The 27,676-nt window shown below is 49.7% G+C and overlaps 10 protein-coding genes across 11 annotated transcripts; 7 read left to right on the top strand and 3 right to left on the bottom strand.

Moving 5' to 3' along the window:
• The first annotated feature begins 828 nt into the window (after positions 1-828).
• PV10_02898 lies at positions 829-6,009 on the top strand. 2 transcript variants are annotated; one of them, XM_016367275.1, is made up of 3 exons: positions 829-2,814; positions 2,866-4,887; positions 4,940-6,009. In XM_016367275.1, the coding sequence occupies exons 1-3, from the start codon at positions 1,120-1,122 to the stop codon at positions 5,882-5,884; spliced, it is 4,662 nt and encodes a 1,553-aa protein (XP_016226793.1). In that variant the 5' UTR covers positions 829-1,119; the 3' UTR covers positions 5,885-6,009. The 2 variants fall into 2 exon arrangements, with proteins under 2 accessions (XP_016226793.1, XP_016226794.1); XM_016367276.1 differs by having other exon boundaries at positions 2,866-6,009.
• Positions 5,946-7,174, bottom strand: PV10_02897 (uncharacterized protein). The gene is made up of 2 exons (XM_016367274.1): positions 6,873-7,174; positions 5,946-6,816 (listed from the first exon to the last, which is right to left on the bottom strand). The coding sequence occupies exons 1-2, from the start codon at positions 7,027-7,029 to the stop codon at positions 6,107-6,109; spliced, it is 867 nt and encodes a 288-aa protein (XP_016226792.1). The 5' UTR covers positions 7,030-7,174; the 3' UTR covers positions 5,946-6,106.
• A 930-nt stretch (positions 7,175-8,104) lies between these two features.
• Positions 8,105-9,571, top strand: PV10_02896 (uncharacterized protein; the record flags this gene model as incomplete). Its single annotated transcript, XM_016367273.1, has 1 exon — positions 8,105-9,571. The coding sequence occupies one exon, from the start codon at positions 8,105-8,107 to the stop codon at positions 9,395-9,397; it is 1,293 nt and encodes a 430-aa protein (XP_016226791.1). The 3' UTR covers positions 9,398-9,571.
• An 88-nt stretch (positions 9,572-9,659) lies between these two features.
• PV10_02895 (uncharacterized protein) lies at positions 9,660-11,301 on the top strand (the record flags this gene model as incomplete). Its single annotated transcript, XM_016367272.1, has 3 exons — positions 9,660-10,434; positions 10,492-10,751; positions 10,803-11,301. The coding sequence occupies exons 1-3, from the start codon at positions 9,679-9,681 to the stop codon at positions 11,299-11,301; spliced, it is 1,515 nt and encodes a 504-aa protein (XP_016226790.1). The 5' UTR covers positions 9,660-9,678.
• Positions 11,302-11,591: 290 nt separating this feature from the next.
• On the top strand, positions 11,592-13,868 carry PV10_02894 (uncharacterized protein). The gene is made up of 2 exons (XM_016367271.1): positions 11,592-11,761; positions 11,810-13,868. Exons 1-2 carry the CDS (start codon positions 11,745-11,747, stop codon positions 13,539-13,541), a joined length of 1,749 nt encoding a protein of 582 aa, XP_016226789.1. The 5' UTR covers positions 11,592-11,744; the 3' UTR covers positions 13,542-13,868.
• Positions 13,869-13,946: 78 nt separating this feature from the next.
• Positions 13,947-14,658, bottom strand: PV10_02893 (uncharacterized protein). The gene is made up of 3 exons (XM_016367270.1): positions 14,546-14,658; positions 14,182-14,440; positions 13,947-14,113 (listed from the first exon to the last, which is right to left on the bottom strand). Exons 1-3 carry the CDS (start codon positions 14,585-14,587, stop codon positions 14,085-14,087), a joined length of 330 nt encoding a protein of 109 aa, XP_016226788.1. The 5' UTR covers positions 14,588-14,658; the 3' UTR covers positions 13,947-14,084.
• Positions 14,659-14,922: 264 nt separating this feature from the next.
• Positions 14,923-16,232, top strand: PV10_02892 (uncharacterized protein). The gene has a single exon (XM_016367269.1). The coding sequence runs from the start codon at positions 14,984-14,986 to the stop codon at positions 15,896-15,898; it is 915 nt and encodes a 304-aa protein (XP_016226787.1). The 5' UTR covers positions 14,923-14,983; the 3' UTR covers positions 15,899-16,232.
• Positions 16,233-16,293: 61 nt separating this feature from the next.
• On the bottom strand, positions 16,294-17,178 carry PV10_02891 (uncharacterized protein; the record flags this gene model as incomplete). Its single annotated transcript, XM_016367268.1, has 1 exon — positions 16,294-17,178. The coding sequence occupies one exon, from the start codon at positions 17,176-17,178 to the stop codon at positions 16,294-16,296; it is 885 nt and encodes a 294-aa protein (XP_016226786.1).
• A 1,200-nt stretch (positions 17,179-18,378) lies between these two features.
• PV10_02890 (uncharacterized protein) lies at positions 18,379-19,749 on the top strand (the record flags this gene model as incomplete). Its single annotated transcript, XM_016367267.1, has 1 exon — positions 18,379-19,749. One exon carries the CDS (start codon positions 18,379-18,381, stop codon positions 19,687-19,689), a length of 1,311 nt encoding a protein of 436 aa, XP_016226785.1. The 3' UTR covers positions 19,690-19,749.
• A 5,684-nt stretch (positions 19,750-25,433) lies between these two features.
• Positions 25,434-27,000, top strand: PV10_02889 (uncharacterized protein). Its single transcript, XM_016367266.1, has 2 exons — positions 25,434-26,574; positions 26,632-27,000. Exons 1-2 carry the CDS (start codon positions 25,613-25,615, stop codon positions 26,942-26,944), a joined length of 1,275 nt encoding a protein of 424 aa, XP_016226784.1. The 5' UTR covers positions 25,434-25,612; the 3' UTR covers positions 26,945-27,000.
• Positions 27,001-27,676: the final 676 nt, after the last annotated feature.

Genomic DNA, 27,676 nt, shown 5'->3' with positions numbered 1-27,676 from the left:
GCACGAAGTCATGCATAACAATGCCTCGAGATCTTGAGCAGTGGAGCCTGTGTGGAGAGCAATTAATGGATAGGATGGAGGAGATTGATAGTGATGACGAAGCATGTTGTTAGAATCCCCATCAAGCGTCCGTTTCAGATCAGGCAACAATTTTAGGCGGGTTGATTATACACCGTTTGTGGGCTGGATCGTGGTACAGATCGTGGGCTCGTATTTGAAGAGAGACCAATATCCTCCCGCACGTGTTTAGCATAACATGAATGGCACGAGGTCACACCATTGCAATCAGGGGTGCTGTTTGTCCATGTATGTTGATGTACATCTTCTCTATGTGTAACTGAAGAGGTTGGCATAGATGTATACTGACCAGTTTGTGACAGCATCTGAAAGACGCAGTTGCTCGGATAGAGGATGTCGAGTGATGATGTCGTGGGTGGGTGAGACAAGCACGCCAAGTAGATGTCACGTGACTGTTCTCGGCCAGGTTCTTAAGAAAAGCACCGACTAAGTCTTGGCATTGTCCCGGAGACGGAGGATGTTAGTCCCGAAGCGTTTAGCCATATCGTCATCGATCGAGCTTTAAATTCACCGACTGGAGTCGTGTTCGCTCTCTCGCGGAATTCGATTGCCCCCAGTCTAGATTAGTGAGGCATATCTCAGAGTCACCATTCTCGGGACCAACAGCACCGTGCGTTTTTAATGTATCTCCAGTAAACTGTATCGTGGCACTGTCACTCTGCGCATGTGCAACACGTCGGTCGGCCGGAGTTCGCATTTTAGGCAGGTATGAGTATCTCGTGCACTGCTCCTTCCCACTCCTGCTCGTATATCCCATTCGTATCTAATTCTGGCAAGAGCCGGCCATCCGTTCCTGCCACTTTTTCCTTCTTGGATCTTCCCCAGTGTCGAGAATCTCCCTGCAATCTCTCCGTCTGCCATCTGTCTTGTTCTTCATTCGTACTCGTGGTCTTCATGACAATTCTTCTATTCCCCGTCTAGCCCCGGCTTCGTATCCGGATATTGGTATTTTAGCATCTTATACCCACTGTCACCTGGCCCAATATCCCCAAATTACGTGCTCTGCGATACCCAAGACGCGGAATATCCCTGTTAGCAGACATGTCCACCCAGGACCAATCTCATCAACATGCGCCTTACAATCTAGCCACCACGTTGCCACATGATTCAAGGAACCCTAGCACCCCAGAGTCCGAGGCAACTTTGGCACATGCTTCTCCAGCACCCGACCCAGAATCCCCCCAGCATGGTGCGGGTATGGACGAGAAGGATCGTCGAAATAATTTATCCTCTGATGATACCTCTTCAGATTCAGAGATAGATTCGCCTTTAGCTACGGGTGATTCAAGATTTCAACCTCTGAAATCAGCCCCAGCTTCCCACGACAGGCGCCCAGATCTTAGCCAGCGTCGGTCAATCAAAAGTGAAGACGACCTTTTCAGGGTGCTCTCTCGGCGTCAGACAAGTGCCTCTGGCAAGTCCAATGCCGAACTTCAAGAAGAACATGATGAAATAGAGCGATTGATGTCGAGGATGTTCGGCAAAGCTCGTCAGGAGCACAGTGAAGAGGAAAAGACTCGACACAGCGGTGTTGTCTTCAGAAATCTGACCGTCAAAGGCGTCGGCTTGGGTGCCGCCTTACACCCCACAGTCGGCGATATTTTTATGAACCTCCCAAGAAAGATTCGGACTCTGTTCACACGAGGCGCAAAGGCTGCCTCTGGCAAGCCTCCAGTCCGTGAACTTCTTAGCAACTTTGATGGGTGCGTGCGACCTGGAGAACTGTTGCTGGTACTTGGCAGACCAGGTTCTGGGTGTTCGACCTTTCTCAAGACCTTTTGCAACCAGCGAGACGGCTACGAAGCCGTCGAAGGCGAAGTTACCTATGGTGGGACCGACGCAAAGCGCATGAAGAGAGATTTCAGAGGCGAAGTCATCTACAATCCAGAAGACGATTTGCATTATCCAACCCTCACCGTCAACCGCACATTACGCTTCGCTCTCCAAACACGTACTCCTGGCAAGGAGTCCAGACTGGAAGGTGAATCGAGGGCAGACTACATGAACGAGTTCATGCGTGTAGTCACCAAGCTCTTTTGGATTGAACATACTCTAGGCACAAAGGTCGGCGATGAATTCATTCGAGGTGTCTCCGGAGGCGAAAAGAAGCGTGTCAGCATAGCTGAGGCCATGATCACCCGTGCATCAGTTCAAGGCTGGGACAATTCTAGTCGTGGCCTGGATGCTAGTACTGCTTTGGAATATGTACAATCTATCCGTACTCTCACCAATATGGCCTCTACGTCAACTGCAGTCTCTCTTTATCAGGCCGGCGAATCCTTATATGAATTGGTTGACAAGGTCCTCTTGATTGATGAGGGAAAATGCCTCTATTTTGGACCTGCTGAGCACGCCAAACAATACTTTCTCGATTTAGGTTTCGATAAACAGGAACGTTGGACCACTGCCGACTTTCTAACCTCCGTCACCGATCGCCATGAAAGATCTGTCCGAAAAGGATGGGAAGATCGAATTCCAAGAAATGCCCAAGAATTCTCAGACTTGTATCGCAATAGCGATGCCTACAGAAGGAATCTCGAGGATATCGAAGACTTCGAGTCTCAGCTCGAGCAACAGCGTCGCGAGCGGCTCCAGAATCGGTCCAAGAAGAATAAAAAGAAGAACTATACAGTTCCATTTCACAAGCAGGTCATCGCTTGCACCCAGAGACAATTCCTCGTCATGACTGGAGACCAAGCATCTCTCTGGGGCAAGTGGGGCGGCCTTGTCTTCCAGGTAAGTCTTGATTAAATATCAAAAGTGTTAGACTTCCGCTGACATTTCCAGGGTCTTATCGTCGGCAGCTTATTCTTCCAAATGCCCGCCACTGCAGCAGGTGCATTTCCCAGAGGAGGTGCAATCTTCTTTCTCCTTCTTTTCAATGCTCTATTGGCCCTCGCTGAGATGACCTCGGCATTCTCCTCCAAGCCGATCTTGCTAAAGCATAAATCCTTCTCCTTTTATCGACCTGCTGCTTACGCCATTGCGCAAACCGTTGTCGATGTTCCACTGGTGTTCATCCAGGTCCTCATATTCAATGTGATAATATACTGGATGGGTGGACTTGCCGCCACCGCTTCTCAATTCTTTATCAGCTGCCTCATTCTGTGGCTTGTAACCATGACCACATATGCATTCTTCCGCGGCATATCTGCCCTTTGCAAAACCCTCGACGATGCCACACGGTTCACTGGTGTCGCCATTCAGATTCTGATTGTCTATACCGGATACTTGATTCCGCCAAGCCAGATGCATCCATGGTTCTCCTGGCTCCGATGGATCAATTGGATACAATATGGGTTCGAATGTTTGATGGCAAACGAATTCACAGGCTTGACCATGCAATGCGATCCCCCATACCTCGTTCCTGCCGTTGGGCCGGGTGTCGCCCCAGAATACCAATCTTGCACACTTGCAGGAAGTGAACCTGGTTCCACAGATGTACTTGGAGCTGCCTATATTCAGCAGGCCTTTACTTACACCCGCGCTCATCTGTGGCGCAACTTCGGCTTCTTATGGGCGTTTTTCTTCTTCTTTTTGGCAGTGACAGCTTTTGGCATGGAAATCATGAAGCCCAACGCTGGTGGTGGCGCAATCACCGTCTTCAAACGGGGCCAAGTGCCCAAGAAAGTCGAGGAATCAATTGTTACTGGTGGTCGTGAAAAGAACTCTCAGAACGACGAAGAAGCTGGTAAGGATGACGGAAAGACCGCTGTCGAGAAGACCATGGACCCAAACCATGAAAGCGAATCTTCGGCTTCGAGCGCAGAAAAGGATCAGACTACACAGCAGGTCGCCAAGAACGAGACTGTCTACACCTTCCAAAATGTCAACTACACGATCCCATATGAGAACGGTCAGAGGAAGCTTCTTTCCGACGTGCAGGGATACGTTCGTCCTGGCAAGCTCACGGCATTGATGGGAGCCAGTGGTGCTGGCAAGACTACTCTACTGAATGCCCTGGCTCAACGCATCAATTTTGGAACCATCACGGGTGACTTCCTCGTCGACGGCCGACCACTGCCAAAATCGTTTCAACGCGCAACCGGTTTCGCAGAGCAAATGGATGTTCACGAACCCACCGCTACAGTCCGGGAAGCATTACAATTCTCGGCATTGTTGCGACAGCCAAGGGAAGTTCCCATCGAAGAGAAATACGCCTATTGCGAAACCATCATCGATTTGCTTGAGATGAGAGACATTGCTGGGGCCACCATCGGTAGAATAGGCGAAGGTTTGAATCAAGAACAGCGCAAGCGACTTACAATCGGAGTTGAATTGGCCAGCAAACCAGAATTACTCATGTTCCTCGATGAGCCAACTTCCGGCCTTGACTCCGGTGCTGCCTTCAACATTGTTCGATTTCTTCGGAAATTAGCAGACGCCGGCCAAGCCATTCTGTGCACCATTCATCAACCTTCGGCTGTCCTTTTCGAACATTTCGATGAGCTTTTGCTGTTGAAGTCGGGCGGACGAGTCGTATATCATGGTCCGCTGGGCCACGACTCGCAGAACCTCATCAAGTACTTCCAAGAGAATGGCGGTCGAAAATGTCCTCCTGATGCAAACCCGGCGGAATACATGTTGGAGGTCATTGGAGCTGGCGACCCTAATTACAAAGGCAAGGATTGGGGTGACGTCTGGGCACAGTCAAAGAACTATGAAGAGCAAAGCAAGGAGCTCGCCGACATAATTGAGAAGCGGAAAAACGTGGAGATGAGTAAGAATCTCAAAGATGACAGAGAGTATGCGATGCCTTTGGTGGTTCAGACCCGAGCAGTCGTTAATCGAGCTTTCGTCTCGTACTGGGTAAGTTGTGCGTGGCTGCCTTGCAAAGCTCCAAGTTGACATGTTCTTCTAGCGTACACCCAACTACATCATCGGAAAGTTCATGCTACATATCATGACTGGCCTGTTCAACACCTTTACGTTCTACCACCTCGGATTCGCTCAGATCGACTTTCAATCTCGGCTGTTCTCGGTTTTCATGACGCTCACCATTTCACCGCCACTCATCCAGCAACTCCAACCAGTGTTTCTGAATTCTCGCAACATCTTCCAGTCTCGAGAGAACAACGCAAAGATCTATTCATGGGTCGCATGGACAACAGGAGCTGTTCTTGTCGAAATACCCTACTCCCTCGTGGCGGGTGCGGTGTACTACTGCTGCTGGTGGTTTGGAATCTTTGGGTACCGAGAGACCACCAGTTCTTTCACCTCTGGGTTTATTCTTCTCTGCATCCTCCTCTTCGAGCTCTACTACGTCAGTTTTGGCCAGGCCATTGCAGCATTTTCTCCCAACGAATTGCTGGCCAGCTTGCTGGTGCCGCTCTTCTTCCTCTTTGTCGTCTCATTCTGCGGAGTTGTCGTCCCTCCGGCGCAGCTGCCTTATTTCTGGAGAAGTTGGATGTATTGGCTATCGCCATTCCACTACCTTTTGGAGGCCATGCTCGGTGCCATTATCCACTCTCAACCAGTGATTTGCAATGAGAACGAGTTTGCAAGGTTCCCGGCGCCTCCAGGACAAACCTGCGACTCGTACACGGCAGAATTCATCGGCATGGCCGGTGGTGCGGTGAGAACCGGGGCCGATGGGCTGTGCGAATTCTGTCAGTACGCCAACGGAGATGAATTCGGAGCTAGCTTCAGCGTTTTCTATTCCCACATTTGGCGAGACTTTGGCATATTGTGCGCCTTCATCTTGGGCAATTATGCTATTGTCTATTTGGCCACTTGGTTGAAGTTCAAGGGCAAGAATCCGCTCAAGACGATCATGGCCAAGAGAGCTCAAAAATCAAAGGAGTAAGAGCGCACGGCCATGGACACGCGCTGAGTCTAATAGATGATGTTTCAGAGATGTTTTGTATAGACTTTAATATCCTTATAGCATTAATTGCGTCAATTGAGAAACCGATTCAGGGCCCATCATCCATGAGAGGTAATCCTCGGCTTACATTGCATATATATGTCTCTATCACGTCTATCGTAGGCTCCTTGGCCATATTGTTGGAAGGCCTATGATTCAAAGCTACCACGAGTAGACTCCATCTTTGTGAACAAGACAGCCCAGATCGGCATCGCGTTTTCCTTGGACAATGCCTAGGATGGTTTGACCTGAGACCATGGGATCTCCAGCCTTTCCACCACCTGTGCGTGCCTCCTCAGATTCACCTCGCAAATTGGAGACAACGAAGCCAGGACAAACAGCGATAGATTTCAGCTTTGTGTCTTTGAAATCCTTGAACTCTTCAACCATGACCATGTTGAGGGCGGATTTGCTAGAGCGGTAGCCCGCTGCTTCTGGTGGACCGTTGTAAAAAGGCGACTTGGGATCAGCAGCAGGACCCAGAAGTCCAACCACGCTGCTGACGTAGATGGAATAAGGCGACTCGGATTTGAACAACAGGGGCCGAAATGTCTTCGCAATGAACCACGGCCCCCATACGTTGGCTTCCATACAAACTCGCAGATCCCTCGACCCAACCGCCGCGTTGTTGATCAGCACATCTAGTTTACCGAACTTGTCCTCCACCCATGCTGCTGCCGACTTGATCGATTCCTCGGATGTCACCTCTAGAATCAAGGTCGAGAGCGTGCCTTTGATCGTTCCCAATGCTTCAATCTGTGTCTTTGCGGCCTTGAGCTTGGCCTCGTTACGTCCTGCCATGATTACATGGTAGTCGGTGGATGCATTGGCGATGACTAACGAAGTGGCATATCCGACACCGGAGTTTGCTCCTGAGGGCGGAATCATGAGAGAGGAAGAATGTGTTGAGGGCCTGTATTGGACATACCTGTAATGAGAATGACCGTGGGGGACATGATGTCTGTACTGGTATGAAGAGATATCTCACTTTTTGCGACGATTTCTCCTGCAAATGTGGACTGGTTTCCATGACTCCAGAGAAGAGGGGGAAGTCCAGGTTTATATTTCCCGCAGCTCTCTAACATTTTTGCTTACTTTTTAGCATTACCTAGGGATTGTGCATGATAGTAACATGCCATGGTAACGGAGACGACACGGACTTAGACATGCCCATGGAACGTTTGACTGAATGTGTTGTATCTATCTGGAGATTTGAGGTAGTTTTGTACACTTAGTAGCCAATCAGCGATCATTCTCAGGCTAACGAGACTATACTATTTCAGGAGAAACCTTTGCGAGAGGATCGCATGTCAGTCAGCGGTTCGGCGCCTGAAAGTTCGACCTACGCAACAGCTTACCTGCCAGAGTCATGATGATGTCTGCATTTCTCATGTGCGACATATACTCCGTACATGTCTAGACTAAGCTGCGCAGGGAGCTCCTGGGTTAGTGGCGCTGCGCCTTGAGCGAGGCTGAGAGGAGATTAAGCCGCAACTGATTTCGGGGTGGTAGGGCGGCGTGTCTTAAGTACTCTAAAAGTAGACAGAATTGTCGGTTAGATTTAAGTTAGTGCGATTATAGCCCCGTAGAGAGATACTAAGTACTCCGTACCTACCTATTGAAGCTTTAGTGGTAGAATTCACCGCCACCCGTTGGTCAGCCGGGGTTAAGGGAATCATGCCTGACTATCGCCGATTGAACATCCTCCCGTCAGTCTTTCGAAAAGAAGGGCAATCCGATCTTTCTGACACTGCGATGGACATGGATGTCAATCATCGTACCTGTAAAGTCGAAGCAAGGTGATGACCTCTAATTATAGGCCAGAATGCCAACACCAACACCAATGATAAAAGCACTAGTGTCGTCGAATCAAATATGCCAGACGTGCAGAGACAGACGGATTAAGGTACGCCACACCAATGCAGACTCTCCTGATCATATTCCAGAACCACCCCACTGACCTCGACTCGTCTAAGCCAGTAGTGTGACGAGGGTCTCCCCAAATGCCAAAGATGCGTCAAATCAAGGCGCCTCTGCCTACGGCCTGGGTCGAAAGCCGCATCATTTGCTATTCATAACGAGAATGAATACGCGAGCGGCAACGCCAAACGTCCACGAGGTCCTCGCTCGGCTGTCATGATACGCTCGAGTTCTCAAGACATGGCGAAGGTGCCGCAGTCCTTGACCCCGGACCTCCACACCGTGGCGCTTGGATTCTACCTCAATTGGTACCTACGCCCTCGATCATCACCGGCAGGTTCATCTCTAGGTCTTCTGGCCTCTCTGTCGGCCTGGGTCAGTAGCTCCAAGTCGGCAATGGTTGATTCCGCTGTCTCATCTATGGCATTAGCCGTTTACTCACGTGTTCGGCACCACATACTCGCAGCCACTGCTTCTTCGATGACGTATCAACTCACTCTGCGTTCAGCCCAGAATTCCATCTCCAACTTGAGCGCCGCAAACATAGATGCGTGTCTGATGACTATTTTTCTCATGAGCCGCTACGAAGACGTCTTCCACCGACACTGGCATTCACCCACAGGAATCTCTTTTGGAAGTGCTCCTCATCACGACGGTGCCACGGTCATCTTGAAGACATGGGTCGACAATTTCCGCGGCTCAACTCCCCCATCAGTGGTCATTAAGCACACCCGCCGCGGCCTCCTTCGGTCTGCGCTCTTACGACATCTTGCCGTGCCAGAATGGATGCTTGATGGAAGTGTCTTTGGTGAGACTGGGCAGGATCTTGCATACGATTCAATCTTTGTCCGTTTGTTGAACATTCGGCACCAACTCCAGACTGGCCTCGGAAACGATGATAGTGGTGTCACCAGCAGCTATGTCATTCCCTCGGCAGGTGATCTGGAAGACTTGCTTGTAGAATTGAAGACACTCGACGGTGACCTGGAAACCTGGAAAGCAAACTTTCCAACCTCTTGGGAGTTCACGACTTGGACAGTCAAAGACGTTGGCCAGACACCCCGGCAACATTTTTACACGCCTCGAGCCAATCTTCACTCAAGTCTCGTGGCAGTAGCCGCCTACAACCAATACCTCATCACAAGCATGCTCGTCAGTAGCACCCGCATGAGACTAGTCCAACAAAGCCAATTCTTCCCAGAGACCTTTCGAGACGGCCTTGACAAAGAAATGCTCAAGAGTCTATTCCACCTTGAGGACATGGGGAAAGAAGTGGCTGCTAATTTCCCATTCTGCTTGAGTCTCATCAAATTAGAGGATGGCGAATGTGTGATCCGCAAGGCTGGTTCCATGGAAGCGTATGAACCAGCAACTGCCAATCTGCTCGCGTGGCCGTTGAGTGTCGTCTCAAATCTTCACGGCGTGAACAACGCACAGAAGAAATGGTTCCAGTCTGAACTGATGTTTGTTGGAATCACCCTGGGATATGGGGCTCTGCAATGTACCGATGGTCATGCGTGTATCCGACTATGACTCTTTCTTGCCAATCCGATCAATAATCTGGGGATAAGATGATCATTATTCCGAGATTTGATCTGAATCTGATCTCAGAGTCGGGCTACCAAGAGAGAAAGACTGACATCGGTCCCAAGTCTTCATTTGGATATTTCTCCTTATGGTATGACGTCGTGGCGGTTGGAATTCCTAAACAAGAAGCGGACCTCATTTTCAACCAATCATCGGGCCGGAATCTTGACTTTGACAAGACTGGGCAATGACCAATACTCCGTCCTTTTCTCCGAGCATCTTATGGCATGGTATATGAGTTGAGATCTAGGCAGTCTGATGCTGGAGATTTTGAGAGTAGTCAAAGGCTGAATTCATTACACCGGTGGTCGTTCGATTCAACAGCAATCGCAATGGCATCATTTAACCAAACGCAAGTCGTTGAACTTCAAGATGTGTCCAACCATCTTGGATCAACTCGATCATCGATCAATTCTGCCGATTCCAACCGAGAAGGCATCTCATCGCCACCGGAGAATGCCGTTTCTGCCCTAGAGAGATGGAACCAGTCAAAGACGAATATATGCAAGACAGCATCGACATTCTTTGGATTTTTGGTAATGGGTGCCAATGACGCAGCATACGGTGCCATCATCCCTTCATTACAAAATCACTACAGCATTACCTATACGGTCGTGTCTCTGGTTTTCCTTTCACCGTTTGTTGGCTATGTGGCTGCCGCCGTTCTCAACAACTTCCTCCACAAGACTGTGGGACAACGTGGGGTGGCCATGCTGGGTCCTGGAGCTCATTTGGTCTCATACATCATCATCTCCGTCCATCCTCCTTATCCGGTCCTGGTCATTGTTTTTATCCTTGCTGGGTTTGGAAATGGAATCCTCGATGCGGCTTGGAATGCATGGATCGGCAACCTGGCCAATCCTAATGAGATTTTGGGCTTCTTGCATGGTTTTTATGGTGTTGGTGCGACCATTTCTCCTTTGATTGCAACGACTCTCATCACGCGAGGCGGGTTTCCTTGGTATGCCTTTTATTATTTCATGGTAAGTGGATATTTGGTAGTCCAGGTCATTTTCCTGTACTGACATCGCTGGTTCTAGATCGGAGCTTCTGTTATTGAAATTCTCACATCGACTGCATCGTTCTGGCGCGAGTCTGGTGAGAGATATCGCATGTTGCAATCTAGCGACAATGTCAAAGGTGCGACTCGAAAAGCCTTGAAGACGAGGGTTGCATGGGTCAGTGCCTTCTTTCTGCTTCTCTATGTCGGAATTGAGGTTGCGCTTGGAGGGTGGATTGTGACTTTCATGATCGAGGTGCGAAATGGTGGTCATTTCGAGTCTGGTTTGATTGCAACCGGGTAAGTGGTTGGACTCACCATGTATTCACACGTAAAACTGACATGATCAAGTTTCTGGTTGGGCATCACCGTCGGTAGGGTCACTCTTGGATTCGTGACCCCACGACTCGGCGAAAATCTGGCCATTTGCATCTACCTGGGTCTGGCTATGGCGATGCAGATTCTCTTCTGGCTGGTTCCATCATTTACAGTGTCCTCCGTCGCGGTCGCCTTCGTCGGCGTATTCCTAGGGCCACTCTTCCCTGCAGTGGTAGTCGCCGCCACAAAGTTACTCCCGGCAAACCTTCACGTGGCAGCTATTGGATTTGCTGCAGCATTTGGCGGGGGCGGCGCAGCTATCCTACCTTTTGCAGTTGGTGCGATCGCACAAGCTGCTGGAGTTAGAGTGCTGCAACCCATTATACTTTCGTTGCTGGGCACAGCCCTTGGCTTATGGTTCATTGGCATGCCTTCCATCTCAAGTCGAGAGGGTGATGAGAACGGCAAGATGCACAAGACCAAGGCGGCTGTAAGCAAGTATTTCTATGGTTGTTTTGCAGAGCGATTATAGTCATTGGAAGATGAACAAGGGAAGGGAATGGAAGTTTTACGAGAGATATGCAAAAGTAGATGGAATGGAGACAGTGATAGAGACAGATCAGATATCAAAAGCAGATCAGACATTGAAGAAGAAGAAGCCGAATCTGGAATTAAGATTTACTAGCTCAGCCTCGTCGCCAGGTCACGCGTTGTTGGTTCAGCCTTGTCTCGCTCCTCTCAGGCTTGGCGGGAATTTTTTGTGACGCCGCATCTGATGTTGCAATGGCACGAATGGTCACTATAGTGAATTATACTGGTTGACTTGACCATCATGGCCTGATTTGACCATACCATACTAATCTACCTTCATCAGCCTGACCATCACTAGCCATCTATCCTACCGGGCTGTTGCGAATACCGGCTTTTGACCAGAAAACATATTCCTTCCACTTTCCGGAGTGTGAAGTCGATGTTATGGACCGGTATCGAAGGTCAGTCTTGCCCCATAACACTGTTCGACGAAGCTCACACAGTTGCAGCTCGCGAAGGTCCCCTCCCCCTCGTGACAGGTACCGAGAACGGGACCATCATCCCAACGTCGAATACTTTGGCGAGGGCGAAAGCTATCGGCCTGGAGGCGGCAGTTCCGCAAGCAACGATGCCTCATATCGTCCGCCCAACCGAGATCGACCAAATCCAGATTCATGGTCTGCCGACAGAAGAGACAATGTCCGTCGAGATGAAAGAAGAGAAGACATAGATTCATACATTCCACCCACCAGCGCCAGAGCAACTCGACCAGGCAGTCGATCGCCTCCTCCCTACCGTCGCCGATCGCGCACTCCTCCCGGTCGTGGTCGAGAAGACTTGTTCCCGAACAGAAGATCCCCTCCTCCTCCCCGCCGCTTCTCACCCCGAAGATCTCCCGTTCGAAGACGATCACGTTCTTTTGGTCCCAGACAACGCACTCCTCCTGATACGAAACGATTTCGAGACTACAGCCCTAACCCATCAAGACGATCGCCGAAAAGAGAGAGAAGGATATCACCAGATCGGCCTAGATTTGACCGTCCCCGATCGCCTCCTAGGAGAGACCTAAGTCCTGACCGTGATTCTGGACGAGGAGGAGCACCTTTTCGACCGCGATCTCGATCCCCTCCTCGTCGATTTGACCGTCGCCCACAGGATGACAACTGGAGACGGAGGTCTCCTTCACCGAGGAACTCCGGCGCGGTTTCCAACACGACATCTCGCAGATCATCTCCGCCACTCCATCCAGACAGGGCCAGTCTTACTGGCGAGAGGCCAAGATCACCGCCGCATCAACCACGAAGCCATTACGGACCAGCAGACACATCAAGCCATCGAGACAGATCACCCCCACGAGAGTCTGCTGAGCCGCGGCCACGAACCCGAGATACCAGCCCGCCTTTAGAGGAGCAAACTGTGAGAGACGAGGTAGTCCAACCTCCAGCAGGACCTAGCGGTCGAAATGGTGTGTACGATCGGCCACCACCAACTGGTCCATCCCGTAGTTTCACCCAGTCGCAACCCTCTCCACCAACAGGACCATCACGATCTCGACCCACGCCGACAGGACCGTCCCGTGATTTCACCAGCCCTCCTATTCGCGGACGTGGAAGCTTGACTTATCGAGCCAGAGGAGGGCCAGCATACGGACGAGGTGAATACATTTCAAGCCGGGGAGACTACGGAGGTGGTAGTGGCATCGGTATCGGTAGCGGCGCCAGTAGTAGCAGTGGAGGAATGACACGCAGCGAGCGAGACCCTCCAACTGGTCCACGAGGTGATTTCTCACGAAGTGAAAGTTATCGAGGTGGCTATGGACGCGGCGCCGGGGCGGCCGGCTCAGTAGTCTCTCCTGTGACCCCGACTGGCCCATCTGGCGATCAGCAATCCCAGTTTGGATTCCGCGGCAGTACTGGCGGCAGCGCGACCTACCCACGCACACAACGATTCAACAGCATTCAACAACACCTGTCAACCACCGAGAAGCTTGTCCCTGGCGGCAAACTCCTTCCATCAGGTCTTCCACTGGACCAAGAAAAACGTCTGAAGACACTCGAGGCTGAAGCAGAGAGAATGCGAGTGGAGATTGCTGAGAAACAACGGCTCAAGAGAGAAATGTTGAATGACTGGGACGTCAGGACCAGAGAGACCGAGCGAGATACCCTGAGGAGTGAATTGGCGGATTCTCATCTACAGACCTTGATCGATGGCGACGATGGGATCGGACGGGCTGCATTCTAGTAGGTTTGGCTCGGGAGGAGATCAACATCTGCTCTCTCGATTATGGTCTTGGCCATGAGATGGGATTGCCATCGCAGATTGTATTTCATCAGATGACAGAAAATTGGTCGTTCACATGAGGAATTTGGCATAGCGAGGGTGGTCATGGAATCGAAAAATAGCATTCAGGAAAGACGACCTGATCGGTTGAAGGAGGGCTTGCATACGATACGACGCATTGCACAAGGTTGCTCTTTCAAAGTCATCAAGATACCCACCAACGAATCGATGAAAACTTGACCGTCTTCTCCGTTAACAATATTGGGATGAATCTTCCGGCCATACTTGGCGCATCTTTTTTCCAGGTGCGACTGCGCATTGATCCCCCAAAGAGCTGAGAAATCGTCTGTTATCATCAATGCCGTGGACAGTACACGTGTAAATGTTTTATGTGTATCTTCATTGTGAGCGCCCATCTGAAAGGCGCGGGTATCGCTTTTATGCACTGTACATGTATATAACACACAGAAGAAGGGAGCCACTTCACACTTATTATGGTCATGCTCACTTCTTCCTCTTGTTGAATCGACTCTCTGTAAAAAAACATAATGATCAGTATTCCATAGATTCTCAACCCTCCTTAGGATTCTTGTCGTCTTACCTTCTGCAGTCTTCTTTTTCTTCGGCGCACCCTTGCCTCTCAACTTAGCTCGAGCCACATCCTCCAATCTTTCTGCTTCGTCCTCATTCTCTCCCACCAAATCAAACTTCTTGAACTCGTTCATGACATCCTCCACTGTGGCCGATCTTCGAGGGTAGTAGGCGGCGAGTTTGGGTCCTTTTAATCTCTGTCGGAGGATCTTGTTGCCTAGTCTCTCTCCTGTAGGGTTGAATATCGTCGAGAATATCGAACATTGTAACTGTGGGTGGTGGTTAGTGGAGCTTCGCAATGGGAGGGCAACGTGAAGAACGTGTCGAGGTCGGTGGAGCTGTAGGAAAGCAACTGGAGGTTTAAGCGCTGGTACCTTTGTGAGTTCGAGGAGCCGCGACCTGGCCGGGAGGGCCATGATGGGCAGTGTGCGTTGGCAGAGGAGATCGAGGTTGGTTGAAATGAATAGAAGATCAATGGATGTCTGGATGGATGATTGAAAGTGTCAAAAGTTGATGTGAGGTGCGGCCGGTTGGAGATTCCGTTTTCAATGCAGACTTCGTTAGAAATTGCCGTGTGGGAAAATGTTTGTGTCTGTCGAGAGGATATAAGCCAAATAGGTGAAAGTCAGTTGGCAACTCCGCGTCATTGACATTTTAAATCCCGTCAGACGCTGATATAAATTCCACCACCTACTTCTGCCTTGCCATAAATTTCCAAAGAATTGCCATTGTATTCTGTCCATCCTCAATATGAAATAACAGGTCTCAAAGTACAAATATACCGTCCACTAGTACTCAGACCTGTCCCCAACATGGGAGACTTCGATCGAAAACGATCCCATAATGGTCTCGTGGATCAACATCACAAAAAGAAACCACGTTTTGAGAATCCCAAGAACCACATCCACAGCCAACCCTTTTCAATCCCAGTCCTTCAACACTTGGCCACCCCAGGAAAATCCTTACCCACTCCGCCAGAGATCGACCAGAAATACGCCGACAGGGTCTTCACCCATATCTCTACTGTCTCCACACATCTGGACAACCAGTCTTCCGTCAGCTACGATGACCTGGAATTCATCGGGGATGCTTACATTGAAGTTATCGCGTCTAATCTTATCTATCAACGGTTTTCTTCTCTTCCAACCGGCAGAAAGTCGCAACTGCGTGAAAGTCTAGTCAAGAACGAAACCCTAGCTCGTTTCACTGAAGGCTACGGCTGGGACAAGAAAATCAAAGGCGGCAAACAAATTCAGCACGATTCTCCTCATGCCTGGATCAAAATCAAAGGCGATGTATTTGAGGCTTTCGTTGCCGCTGCTGTTCTGTCCCACCCGTCATATACAGAAGGTCTTGTTGCCATTGAACCTTGGCTACATGCTCTCTGGCGCCCCATCACAGATGCTCTTGCTGCCTCGAATCCATCTACCCCTTCTTCCCAACACAAGGTTGAGCTTGCAAAGAAGATCTCGGGCAAAGGAGTCAAGATCGATTACATTGATGAAAAAAAGCCTGTCATCCACAAGGGCAAAGGGGTCGAGACCTACTATGTCGGCGCTTATCTAACGGGGTGGGGTTGGGAGAACCGGTTTTTGGGCAGTGGAAAGGGCTTAAGCCGGAAAGCCGCTGGTCAAGAAGCTGCCGCGGCTGCATTAGCCAACACCAGTCTGATTGATGAGATTGTCGAAAAGAAGAACGCTATGACTGTCCAGGTTAAGGAGGAGTAAAGAACAAGAAAAGGACCATTCGGTCTGTTCCGGGTTTGAACAGGGCAAAGAATGATCCTCAAACGCTCTCACTTGATTTCGACAGCGAGCTATCGAGAAAATGAATGTGCTTCGTGGATGTATGAAGATCGGGGATGAGGCAAGGCTTATTCCACGCCATGAATGAAAAAACTCCAACTGCAGACCTTTCTATGAGCTCTGCAAGCAGATCAACAACTCCGACTATCGAGCCACGTGCCTCGCCTCATCATGGTTTACCGGTAATCTCACAGCTCGGACGAACAAAGCCGTTGGACCCATGATCATCACCACATACCTGCCACAATGCAATCCCATTGACAAAGAAACCAGGTCTCTGTCCCCAATCTCCCATCCACTCAAGCAAGATCATCACCTTAAATCTCACATAATGGCTTCCTAGAAACTGATGCTATTGCATCATTTCGGCCTGCAAGAACACGAGAATGACGAGCGGTGCCCATTTCATTCCTCTCACCCCGCTTCGCGACTCGAGGAAAGAGTTCTGCCGGAGCACTGACAACACGTCGAGCCTCTTTCCCATCGACAGCGTTTCTACCCAAGCTCAGTCCTGAAAAGAGGTTGCTCACTTTTCCGATGAGATTAGAGTCACTCACACTTCGAATCGCTCGAGAGACCTTTGTCTTTGCAGCCTGCTTGATGGACGCGATACCAGTGCCCACCTGGCTTTTGTCCGACAATGCGTGGAGCAGTCTTCGGCGCTTGGAGTCCTCATAAACTCGGACAGGGGGGGTTTCAGTGGAGCTTTCTCTCGAATCTTGGCCTCGATGGACTCCGTCTTCGCCATCTCGAGGCTCTGGATCTCGATTTTCTTTGCTACTGTCTTCATCCCAATTTCCGCCCTCGAAAGAAATCATTCCCTGAGATCGTCTCTCGGGATCCTGGTTTTCTTTGTCACTATCACAGTCCGAACCGCTTTCCCACAATTGCTGAGAGTTGTCCTGAGTGGAGGCCAAGCCGTCCAAATTGTTCAACGTACCTTGGCGGAGGGTCTGATGCAATTCTGTCTGGCGCCATGTGAAGCCTGGGACGGTTAGATGTCGGCGATCATTTTCGGCATATCGATATGTGAAGAGGTCTTGATGTTGCACGAGTTCAAAATGGCCACCACGTCGTCGTTCCGCCATGGATACTTCAGGTTGGTCTTGGCCCTCATTTTCAACACGAGTAGGCAGCGATCGGAAGGAGCTCATTGAGATACGAAACGATACGTTTGGCAAACTGTACAGAACGTTAGCCATTGTCAATCTTGAGCTTCGGTCTTGAGTTTTCAGCTGGGGTTTCTCAAGAGTTCCTTGCTTCCGATACTCAAAGAAGATGAATCGAAGGCCTACGAAAGAATTCATATAATTCTAAGAATATGTTGAGTGAACTGCCTTTGGACTCGACAGCCTGAGAACTGCCTGCCGCCTACCATACAGCGATTTTTCACGCAATCTTCGGTGGCAGAGTGAACCTCACTACCTAGGCGGCAGTGAGCTTCTCAGTAGTTAATCGAATCTATGGAGGAGACGATTCTAGAATGCCTTGTCGCGCTTCGGGTGACGTCCAGTCGTCACTACAATGGCGTCTTCGTCTTCATACTGGGACAGAATTCATCCTACTAGCACTCCATATGATGAGACAAGAAAAACAACGGAGAAACTTATGTGAAGTCTAGTAAGGGAGACAATGTATGAATAGTAACAAGGAAGCTGGAACAAACCCGCTCTTTCTTTTCAAGACACCAGTTCCCCGACCGTATTGTCCCTCATTTTCTTCTGCTTGAGTGCTTGGGTTGTATTCCGCCCAAGGGAAATGCTCAGGACCACTCCTCAAGATAACCGACCACCTGATGTATTCCATATACAAATTCCAGAATCCTACCTCTTTCCACCTCCTAGTCAGCCGTGTCCCGTCTGCCGTCAAGCGTAGCCGTAGTTAGGATACAGCGCATCTTAACTGCGTGACGCACGGACTCGGTAACTACGGAGTAGTCACATTAGTTATGAGCATCGAGTACAAAGAGCCTTGTTGGAAACAATGGGACCGCAAGTACTACCAGCTTTTGAATCTCGAACAAAGAAATCTGTGCTGTGAATTCCAAACTGTCAAGATCTGAAGATGCCTGGCTCCCGTCGAGGCCCGAGGAACCCTTTAGGCCTTCTGCCTCTTGGCTGGCTTATGGGGCGTGCATAATCCAATGTGGAGTCTACGGACGTAACAATATAGATATTACGAACTACGCCTTTAATTTCTAAACCCTCGTCTACCTCAGTGGGGACCTGATCTGACTTCATATCCATTTCAGTTTGTATTCCTCCGATTACTAGAGAGTTTATTGGTATAAATATATGAACTCCCCTCGTAGAGTTACCCGATAAGTGAAGGACTCCTCCGTTCAGACCTTGGGAACAGTGATTGTTAAGCAACCACTCACTCATTACACTTTGTCAGCCAACATGACGGAAAATACTCCGCCTGGAGAGCCGACTCTCCGTATCGTCCATAAGTCACAGTATGATCGACAGATATTCATCCCAGCGCCAGAATCCAACCTGCCGCAACTCGCACCATCTAGCGTCCGAGTACAAAGCCGGCTGATCGGATTGACGGCCAACAATCTATCGTACTGCGCCCTGGGGACGGCATTACACTGGTGGGATGCATTCCCCTTACCATCATGGGCCGAAGTCCCATCCAACGACGCTTCCGAATATGGGGTGTCGCCTGGCTGGGGATATGCGATGATCCTCGAGAGCAATGTTCCGTCGCTGCAGGCCGGATCACTTCTTTGGGGATTTATCCCAGTCTCGACATGTCCTGTTGATTTATTGTTGACTCAATCCAAAGGCCTCAGCTCACATTACATCGAAGTCAGCCAGCATCGCAGCCAGGTCATGCCACTCTATCAACGCTATATCGCCGTCGGTAACGACGTCGACCTAACGTCACCTGTGGCAGGGTTGACCGCCATGCTGAAACCCGTCTTTGAAGCCTCATTCTTGTACAACACGTACAATTTCCCTTCGGATCCTAGTCTTCCTGTCCTTCATCCCGGGATCGGACATTCCTGGGGTCCTGAGGACGCAGATCTCACACACGCAGCAGTGATCTGCTTGGGTGCCGGAAGCAAGACAAGTCGGTCATTTGTCCACCAGCTGGCGACCAATCGAGCGAAAGGCAGCGGTCCACTGGCTGTACTCGAGATTTCGTCTTCGCCGTCACCATTCTCGGGTCGCAATCTTCCATTTGCACATAAAGCGGTTAGGTACGAGGAGCTACAAGGCCAACAGGCATCAGCTTTGTCTGAGTGGTTGGTTTCACACGCCGGTACCGTCAAGCGGTTCGTGTTATTTGATTTTGCAAGCCGTCGTGGAACGACCCAGGTTGTCTATGACCTTCTTCGATCGCACTCGTCCGGTCTCCCTGTCGAGGTCTTGATGGTCGGCTCCGCACCACAGGTTTACTCTGCACAAGAACTCGGCGAGCGACAGGATCTGACAACCCGCCTCAATGCCGTGCGATGTAACGCGTCAGGTATCCGTGTGGCAGCTATGGAGGCAGAGGGTGAAGAAGCGTTTTTTAATCGACTTGACGCGGCATTTGACGACCTAGTCCAGGAAGGAAAGAGTCATGATGATGGAAAATATGTCGGAATAGATCTTGTCTCTAGGCATGGGCTTCAAGGCTCTCAAGGGCTTGAGGGTACGTGGAACCTTCTGTGCGATCAAAAGCTGCGGGGCGACCAGGGCTTTGCATTTTTGCTCTGAGATTGGATTGAAGGTCCTGAATCCGGTTGAGGCACTGAAGAAGAAACTGGATGATTGGGCGAGGTTTTTACTTAGTAACAATATCATATCGGTCCATATCGGCCACTTCGTTATAGTTAATCAATAGGGTATGCGTATATTTTCCTTAACGCCTTCGCTAGAACAAGTCATGAGTCTTGTAAGTTCCCTCACTCTGCACCAGACTCTACGTATCCAAGTCTTGCAAACCTCCAACACCTTCTGCTCTAACAAATCGTAAAGGTCTGCAATTGAACCTCGCCTGCATCCACTGGCACAAAGGCCTCACCTGTCATGAAACCATCCATATAGCACTCAGAGACTACTTTGTAATAGTCTCCAGTTTCATCAGGCCGTAGGATGACTGGTATGCTGCACCCGATCAGCACATAGACCTTATCTTTGTGTTGCACATTTACTGGCGTAAACCCCACATGTCCCGTGTCCATGGTCACGAGGCGTCGACCCATAGAATTGGCTGAAATGACTTCAAAGTCATGATTGAGTTTGACTCCTGAGGGACAAGGTAAGAGTTCCTGAGGAAAGTAGTCTTTGATACGTCGACCACCAACGTGAAAAGACCCCACTGAGCGTCTGAATTGTTCAAAGGAAAAGAATGAGCCCCCTGGAACATCTGACTCCCACCCTAGAGTACGTAGTGTACCTATGGTCTCTAGGTCTTGTTCATTGGTTTCCCAGTTGTTATCCTCGTCGAGTATCTCATCTTCTCCTCCAATCCAAGGAAACTGAAATAGCCCGGAACTCTTGCTGCTTTCTCCTGAAGGATCAAACAACCATGTGCGTAGAAGTGCATCAACCACTGCTTGGGAGTTTGGGTAAGGACAACGGCCGCTCAGTGGTTCGATGGATGGGTTGGAGGTTCCAGAGATGCCAGTGGGATCAACAACATGTGCAGCCAAGCCGTCGATTTCTCCGATACAGATGCCCTCACAAAGAAGAAATTCGTCGTTGCCCATATATCGAATCTGGGGTGTTCTACACCCATCGGCCCTAACGTCCTGAAAGTTGATCATATAAGCTGCAGGTGATTTTCCACTGCGGTAGGATTCATCAGCGGCTTCATATTCGGTGGAATCGCAAACAAAATCCCATTCCGCTGAGACAAAGAGACCAGTACGATCCGGAGGTAATGTCCAGTCCGTTACCCAAGAGGGAAGTCCAAAAGTGGACACTGCGTCCTGGTCAACGTTGTGCGAGAATATGGAATCCAAATTCACGGTAACCTCCATTATTGTCTTTGCAAAGTTGATATAGACATCTCTGACCGACAGAAGTGGATTGGTATCAATTCTTTCGGTGACACTCGTCGGGAGGATACCTACGATGCCGAAAACTTTGTCCCTAGGGTCAGTTGCAGTGGCATACTGCGCAAGGGTCAAGATCGGATAGCGCAGATCTTTGTAAGAGAGGAAGTGTCTGTTTTCTGAACGAATTGTAAGCTGTCTCAAGTAACCTATCCACCATAAGAGACCAATGACGGTCTGCCATCGGGAAAGATGTTTTTCGTACACAGCGGGCGTGATAATCATTCCAAAGCTTGCAGCATTTATGACAAGGAGCCTAAGCACTTGACGAACCTGATGCAGGAAGACCCAATCATTTCCGCAGTGAATGGCAATGTCATCATCGCCCACGGCCAGTTCTTGGATGATCCAGAGTCGTGTCCAGTGAGGCCGGCAAAGGAGATTCATGAGGGCCGTGTAAGACTTTCTCTCGGCTAGTCTGTTGCCATTGGTGGTATCAATGGCTAGTTCCAGGAGGAAGGGGCTATATTTGAACCCCTGTTTCAAGTTATATGAGATAAGGCGGATGAGCTCGAGAGCAAGGTGCGTGTCGTCGGAAGCTGGCCCTAGGTGTACGAAGACGCCCATCGAGTCTCCAAAGATGCTTCGCATTGTCTTGATTTCCTTGCTTCGTTCCACAATATCATCTTGGTTGATACACAGGGCATCCACCCAGACGCCGGCCTGCATCAGAGTCACACGGGGATCCTCCCGCATGGCAAGCAAGGCTGAGTGTACACTGTTGGTAACGGCCACATATCTCCCGTCGATAATGATTCGGCTGGAGAGAATATCGGAGACCCACGCATATGAGAGTGCGAGATAGTCTCCCCATTGAAAACGACAGAAATGGGGGATGGCTTGATCGCCCGGGAACGCATCGACTTGGTGTTTCCACCAGGCACGTTGCTTTTTGTGTAGTTGCAATTTAGGATCGGCTGCTGATTCCCAGTCAAGGTACTCGCCGGTGTGCCTGGTGAGGGACACGTGGCCAAAGGAGCATCTGATTGGTTCGTCCAGCCGTGCTGTGATCCGGGGGTGTATTTTGAGGAGCCGAATTTCATGTTCACTAGCGTTGAGCTCCTTGTACTGAAGTTTAGGTCGCTGATCATGTCATTAGCGCACGAAATGATCAGCAATGTCGAGTATGCCTTACAGTCACCGTTCGGATCCTTGCCAAAAGGTCAATGCCAAAAACGACAGAGAGATCGAACGGAAAACGGATGATGGCCTTCAATCTTGCATAAAGTGTAGTTATGAACTGTTTTGCATATCCAATGATCGTCGTCATGGCGAAGGTAGCAGGTAGGTAGGCGTATGTTATGTCAGGCCCCCGCTCATCGTTCTCGTTACGGATTGAAGGAAGGCTGTTATAGATCTGAAGCAGACGAGATGTTCTTCATCCAGCCAGTCTAGGCAGAGGTGAAAATATCGTCATCAAGCCGATGAAATACTTTGATTATTGCTGAACCATACCATACAACCGCTTGATACATGTTATGAATGATAGATGGAGTGTGGACGATGGAATTCTCGTAGTGAGGCTGGCGCTTGACGATGTGTGCTATGCTAAAAGGGGTTAATTTTATGTCACGTGTTTGGGAATGTTTCAGGGCGTCAAAAGTACATAGCCCCTCAGCTCCTGAGCAACTCTACACCTTTAGCCAAAAGGAGACGTAAAGTAAGAACCATTAGGCACGGCACTTATTTACATAAGCTTTGCCTAAGTGAAAGGGCTACTTAGAGAGGCACCCCTAAAAGCCCTCGGGCATTTCCAGAGCCGCACTCTCACCTAGGTAGCGCTTCTTAGGTCTAGGCGTACGATATCTATCAAGAGCAAAAGAGTTGAGTCGGTGAAGATTTTGCCCTGAGGCGTTACGATGTGTGGTGTTTGAAGGAGGACCTTAAGTACTAGGTACCTATCAGTACAGTATTATCTTGCTTTCTACGATTTGTCTGCGGTTCTCAAATCCCTTTTAATATGCCTGTCCCAGACGAACCAACATCGTTCGTGCACCTCCTCCTTGGACAAAATTGGGATTCGTATGCTCTCTAGATCGACACAGCGTACATACTGATCCACGCTGGTCAAAGTCTTGGTCTGGTTCGTCGGAAAGAATCCAGTAGGATCCTCGTATTCGTACACCATCAAAAATGTGCCCGTTGAGGTGAGTTGCTCCTCAGACTTGGAGTTCCTTATTTGCACTCCAGCTGGACACGCTGTCCAAGTGTGTGGCACCCCAGGAGCAATAGTCACGAGTGACTTGGGCGGAATCACGTAGATCTCGCCATTCAACTCGACCAATGCCACACCTGAGAGAACCATTATTCGTTCCGCAGTGAACTGTCGAACCGTGCTGGAAGATGCATTTGCCACTTCGCCAGGGGGAGATATGTGTACATGCCGCGGTAAACGATAAGAAGTGTTGAACTCGATAAATCCCAGTTGCCCTCGAAATGAGCGTGCTTGTCCTGGGTCCACTTCGTGCATAATTACTGGTATGTTCACATTTGGCATTTGTGCAAAGGGCTCTTTGATGTTCGCCCCAGCTCCATGGGTGATTGTGCATCCGGATGCCAACGTGATACCGTATTCGAGGTCGGCCATAGTGTGGGATCACTAAAGTCTGCCTCGTTGATATTCAGAATTGCCTAGGATGACGTTTAAGCACTGAGATTGAGTAATACCACAAGGGTTGCTGAATGAATTGAATCTGTGGGGATATTCAATGATGTGCTCCTGCGGACTTCAAGTTGCAGTACGAAGACTACCAACAAGTCGTGCAGGGTGGCAGGTCCGTTTGAGAGTTAGAAATTCCTGTGGTCTACTAATGTTTCTTTATTGACATCAAAAGCGAATGGTTTGTCAGATATGTCATCTATGCCTCGAATGTAAATCTCCAATCTAGGCCTAATTTACCAATGGCCAAACATACTAGGCTCGGGGAAGTGCTACTAAAATTCCCATCTCCGGTGCCGATTTCCAGGTTGAACGAATGGAGATGTGCCTCGAGAGCCTGTGTCCGCCTCGTGCAGCTCAAGCTCGGTTAGAAACGGGAGATAACGGGTATTAAGAATTCTGCTTCTATTGAAATGGGACGTGATACCACTGCCGAGGGCAAGTTCAGTGACTCGCAAGCACTGGTCACCGAACAGGAAGTATTGGATCTGATATCCAAGATGGAGCACCTCAACTCCGCAACCCAACACTTGGACGGTCATACTGTCATTGTTACTGGTGGTGCAAACGGCATTGGAGCAGCGATTGTTCGTCACTACGCTTCTCTGGGGGCGAATGTGGTGATTGCGGACCTTCCATCAGCTGAAGGTGCCGCCAGGGCATTGATGACCGATTTTCCAGATGTGAAGAGGTTGCTCTTTATTCCAGTCAATATCACGATATGGGAGCAGGTCAACCACCTTTTTCGGACATCCAAGAGTCACTTTGGGCGTGTCGACATCGTAGTCGCTAATGCCGGGATCATGGAGACGAAGCCGTTCTTTGACTTCTCAGTCGATGAAGCCGGCGACCTTATGGAAGACAGTGGACCGTTCAGAGTCATTGATGTCAATCTCAAAGGCACCATGAATAGTATGCAGACTTCCGAACAGTCGCGCCCTCTTTTGATGTACTGACTAGTCTCTATGTTAGCCCTGCGGCTCGCCGCCTTCTACATGAAGAGCAATCCAGCCTCGCTGGCTAGCTCTAGAGGCTCAATCGTGTTGATCTCGTCGACCTCGGGCTTCTTTGGGGGCACTGCAGTCGTTTCATATATTGCATCGAAGCACGGCATCATCGGCCTACTCAGGTCTTCTCAGACTGCAGCACAACTGTTTAACATCAGAATTAACGCAGTTGCACCTTTCATCACACCGACCTTTATCACAGAGGGCTACTCTGAACGCTACAAGGAGCGTGGACTACCTCTGAACACTCCAGAAGGTGTAGCCGATGTCATTGTCAATACATCCCTGGAAGCCGGAAGTACGGGGAAATGCTACCTTGTAAGGGCTCAGCCTGTCAGACTCGCGCCATTTACAGCGTTGATTACTGACAAGTCATAGGTCGCTGGTGGTGTGACAAGAGAAATCGAGCAGCCTCGCAATCAAGCCATCGCATCATACATGGGCGCAGATGTGAAGTCGGCGTTGGACAAGGCCAAGGGGTTCTTTGATGAGATAGGTGGCTATCCATTGCCTAGGCCGCGTGTGTGAACATTACGAGAAATGCCGCTGTGCGCTACAATATTTTACCGACTGAGGAGGGACGTCATCTACTGTACTTCGGACTTGGAGATGGAAACCCCGGGGATGGCAGTGATTGGTGGAGATCCGAGCGTTTCTCTCCGGTTTGACAACTCGTGATATTGGATCGGCTGAGCGTCCTTGACGCGAAGATACCAAAACACCTTCGCCCCGGTTCTCTCAAGGCTCAACATAGATCCGAGTCCTATGGCCGTATCAACGACCAACATATATACTATGGTAAATACCTTATAACATCTCAAGGCTGTGGCCATCATACACACACTCTCGGCAAGAGTCGAAGCTTAATTCTTTCAACATCATAGATTTCTGGGACCAACCTCTGATACAGAATCATGTCTTCGAAATTGACAGTCCTCATTATCGGTTGCGGGATTGCTGGTCCTGTGCTTGCCAACTTCTTGCAGCGCAAAGGCTACAACCCTATCGTCTTTGAGAAAGTGCCTCAATTGGGAGATGCGGGAGCGTCCCTGCTTCTGATGCCAAACGGCATCAAAGTGCTCAGCTTGGTCGGGGTGACTTCTGAATTAGAAAAAGACTCGATTGATCTATCTGGGTTTCTAGAGCTCTCGTCAGACGGAGAGCAACTTGGTTTTTCTACCCTTCCGACCACTTTCAGAGAAAAGTACGGCGAGGCATCACTCGGTGTGAAGCGAACCGACATTAATTTGAAGCTTAAGGACATGATCATTAAGCAAGGCATCGACATCCGGGAAGGATGGGAGTTGGAAGATATTCAAGAGAACGAGAGCTCGGTTACAGCTTTCTTCAAGGACAAAGGGCCTGTTACAGGCTCCTTCCTAATTGGCTGTGATGGTATCAAAGCCGCATCGAGGCGACTCCTCCTCGCGCAGAAAGGCCTGACGGAAGGTCTTCCAGACTTCATGGGCATGACACAGACTGCCGGACTTTCATCAACCCCTGAGGCATTGAAAAAGATTCCTGCAAAGACAAATTGGTATGGAGAAGGTGTTCACGTTATCTCCTACCCTGTTTCCGCCGATGTCACTTCCTTTGCAGTGACACTACCAGAAGCATCAGGTCAAGAGGCGGATTGGGGTTTGGTCAGTGAGCAGGAGATGAGTCAGAGGAAAGAGAAACTCTTGTCTCAATTGTCTCTGTGGAAGGATCAAACTCCCCGCCAGCTGGTTGAAGGTGCTTTTAGGATGATCAAATTTGGACTGTTCGACCGTCAAGATCTGGGAGCAGAGCACTGGTATTCTCGACGTTGTGTCTTGGTGGGCGACGCTGCACACCCCACAAGTCCCCACCTTGGGCAAGGTGCTAATCAAGCTCTGTACGTGAAATCCACCAAGCGCACCAAGTTGGTTTTATCTGCTAACTGTTCAAATAGGGAAGATTGTTTCCATCTCAGCCACGCTCTGCCATACCTCGACTCACAGAGTGACAGCTACCAAAGCGACGTCCAGAAGCTGGAGAGCTCCCTCGTGGACATTTTCAGGGCGTATGCAGAAAAGAGACAGCCGCGGACTTCGGTATTGGTCAAAGGAGCGAGAGCACAAGGGAAGCAGCGTGTAATCACAACCGGTCCAGAAGACTGCAAGCGGAGGAACCAACAATTAGCTAAGGCTTGCAGTGATGAGGCTGCTCTCGCGGCCACATATGACGCACTTTTGCGGGAACCCTTTCAAGGCTCTCCAGTGTAGCTAGGATACTGATCCCAGAAGTTGATATGTAACGTTTAGCGAATAGACTTTCAAAGACTGGTGTCATTGAATCAAAAATTGGTTTGCGATAAGACAAAGACCGGCTTATAACATACTCGCAAGTGAGGGGACAATGAACCTTCAAGGACAGGATAATCAAATTCACTAACGGGCTACCTCAAGTTCCATATTGATAGGTCAAAGAAAGAGGAGATCAAGCAACTAGGTTTGCCCGTATCCGCCTTCGACGGCCTGGTTACTATGGTTGTAAACTCGCTTGAGGATCTCGTTACGGTGAGCTAAGGATCTGTCTCGCCCATATATTTCTACCGCCAAGGGATAGGGCATTAACCGAGATCTTCCCCAGATCTTCAATGACGAAGAATACAAGCAGCTGGTCGCGCCAGATGAATCAAAATTTGTGAAACGCTCAGAGGCTCAAGTCATGGTCGGATATGACCTGCTCAAACATGACAATTATGTTACTCTACCTGGAGTCTTTACAGCAGCTAGCTGAAATTTTGCCTTACATAACTCAAAGACAGCAATGACCACGGTAACACACAGGCTGGGAAGGAGGGTCGAAGTCTGCAGGGCGGCGGGGCATTTGGACAGTTCAGTCACTATGCTAGGCAACGGAGAAGGGATACTTGACTCTTTGGACCAGTGGGCCGAGAAGATCTTTTGAAAGAAGGTAGAGCCTCGAAAAATGAATGCAATCCTGACACTTAC

Source organism: Exophiala mesophila (genome assembly GCF_000836275.1).
Source record: "Exophiala mesophila strain CBS 40295 unplaced genomic scaffold supercont1.2, whole genome shotgun sequence".
NCBI classification, from domain to species: Eukaryota; Fungi; Ascomycota; class Eurotiomycetes; order Chaetothyriales; family Herpotrichiellaceae; genus Exophiala; species Exophiala mesophila.
This window is presented reverse-complemented; position numbering and strand designations above follow the sequence as displayed.

Coding starts and splice junctions, on each gene's coding strand:
- PV10_02898 (XM_016367275.1), top strand. CDS start 1,120: ATGTCCACCCAGGACCAATCTCATCAACATGCGCCTTACAATCTAGCC. Junction 2,815..2,865: donor GGGGCGGCCTTGTCTTCCAG/GTAAGTCTTGAT, acceptor TGACATTTCCAG/GGTCTTATCGTCGGCAGCTT. Junction 4,888..4,939: donor GAGCTTTCGTCTCGTACTGG/GTAAGTTGTGCG, acceptor ATGTTCTTCTAG/CGTACACCCAACTACATCAT.
- PV10_02897 (XM_016367274.1), bottom strand. CDS start 7,029: ATGTTAGAGAGCTGCGGGAAATATAAACCTGGACTTCCCCCTCTTCTC. Junction 6,817..6,872: donor CACGGTCATTCTCATTACAG/GTATGTCCAATA, acceptor TTCCGCCCTCAG/GAGCAAACTCCGGTGTCGGA.
- PV10_02893 (XM_016367270.1), bottom strand. CDS start 14,587: ATGGCCCTCCCGGCCAGGTCGCGGCTCCTCGAACTCACAAAG. Junction 14,441..14,545: donor GGCTCCTCGAACTCACAAAG/GTACCAGCGCTT, acceptor CACCACCCACAG/TTACAATGTTCGATATTCTC. Junction 14,114..14,181: donor GAAAAAGAAGACTGCAGAAG/GTAAGACGACAA, acceptor GTTTTTTTACAG/AGAGTCGATTCAACAAGAGG.
- PV10_02889 (XM_016367266.1), top strand. CDS start 25,613: ATGTCTTCGAAATTGACAGTCCTCATTATCGGTTGCGGGATTGCTGGT. Junction 26,575..26,631: donor CAAGGTGCTAATCAAGCTCT/GTACGTGAAATC, acceptor CTGTTCAAATAG/GGAAGATTGTTTCCATCTCA.
- PV10_02892 (XM_016367269.1), top strand. CDS start 14,984: ATGGGAGACTTCGATCGAAAACGATCCCATAATGGTCTCGTGGATCAA.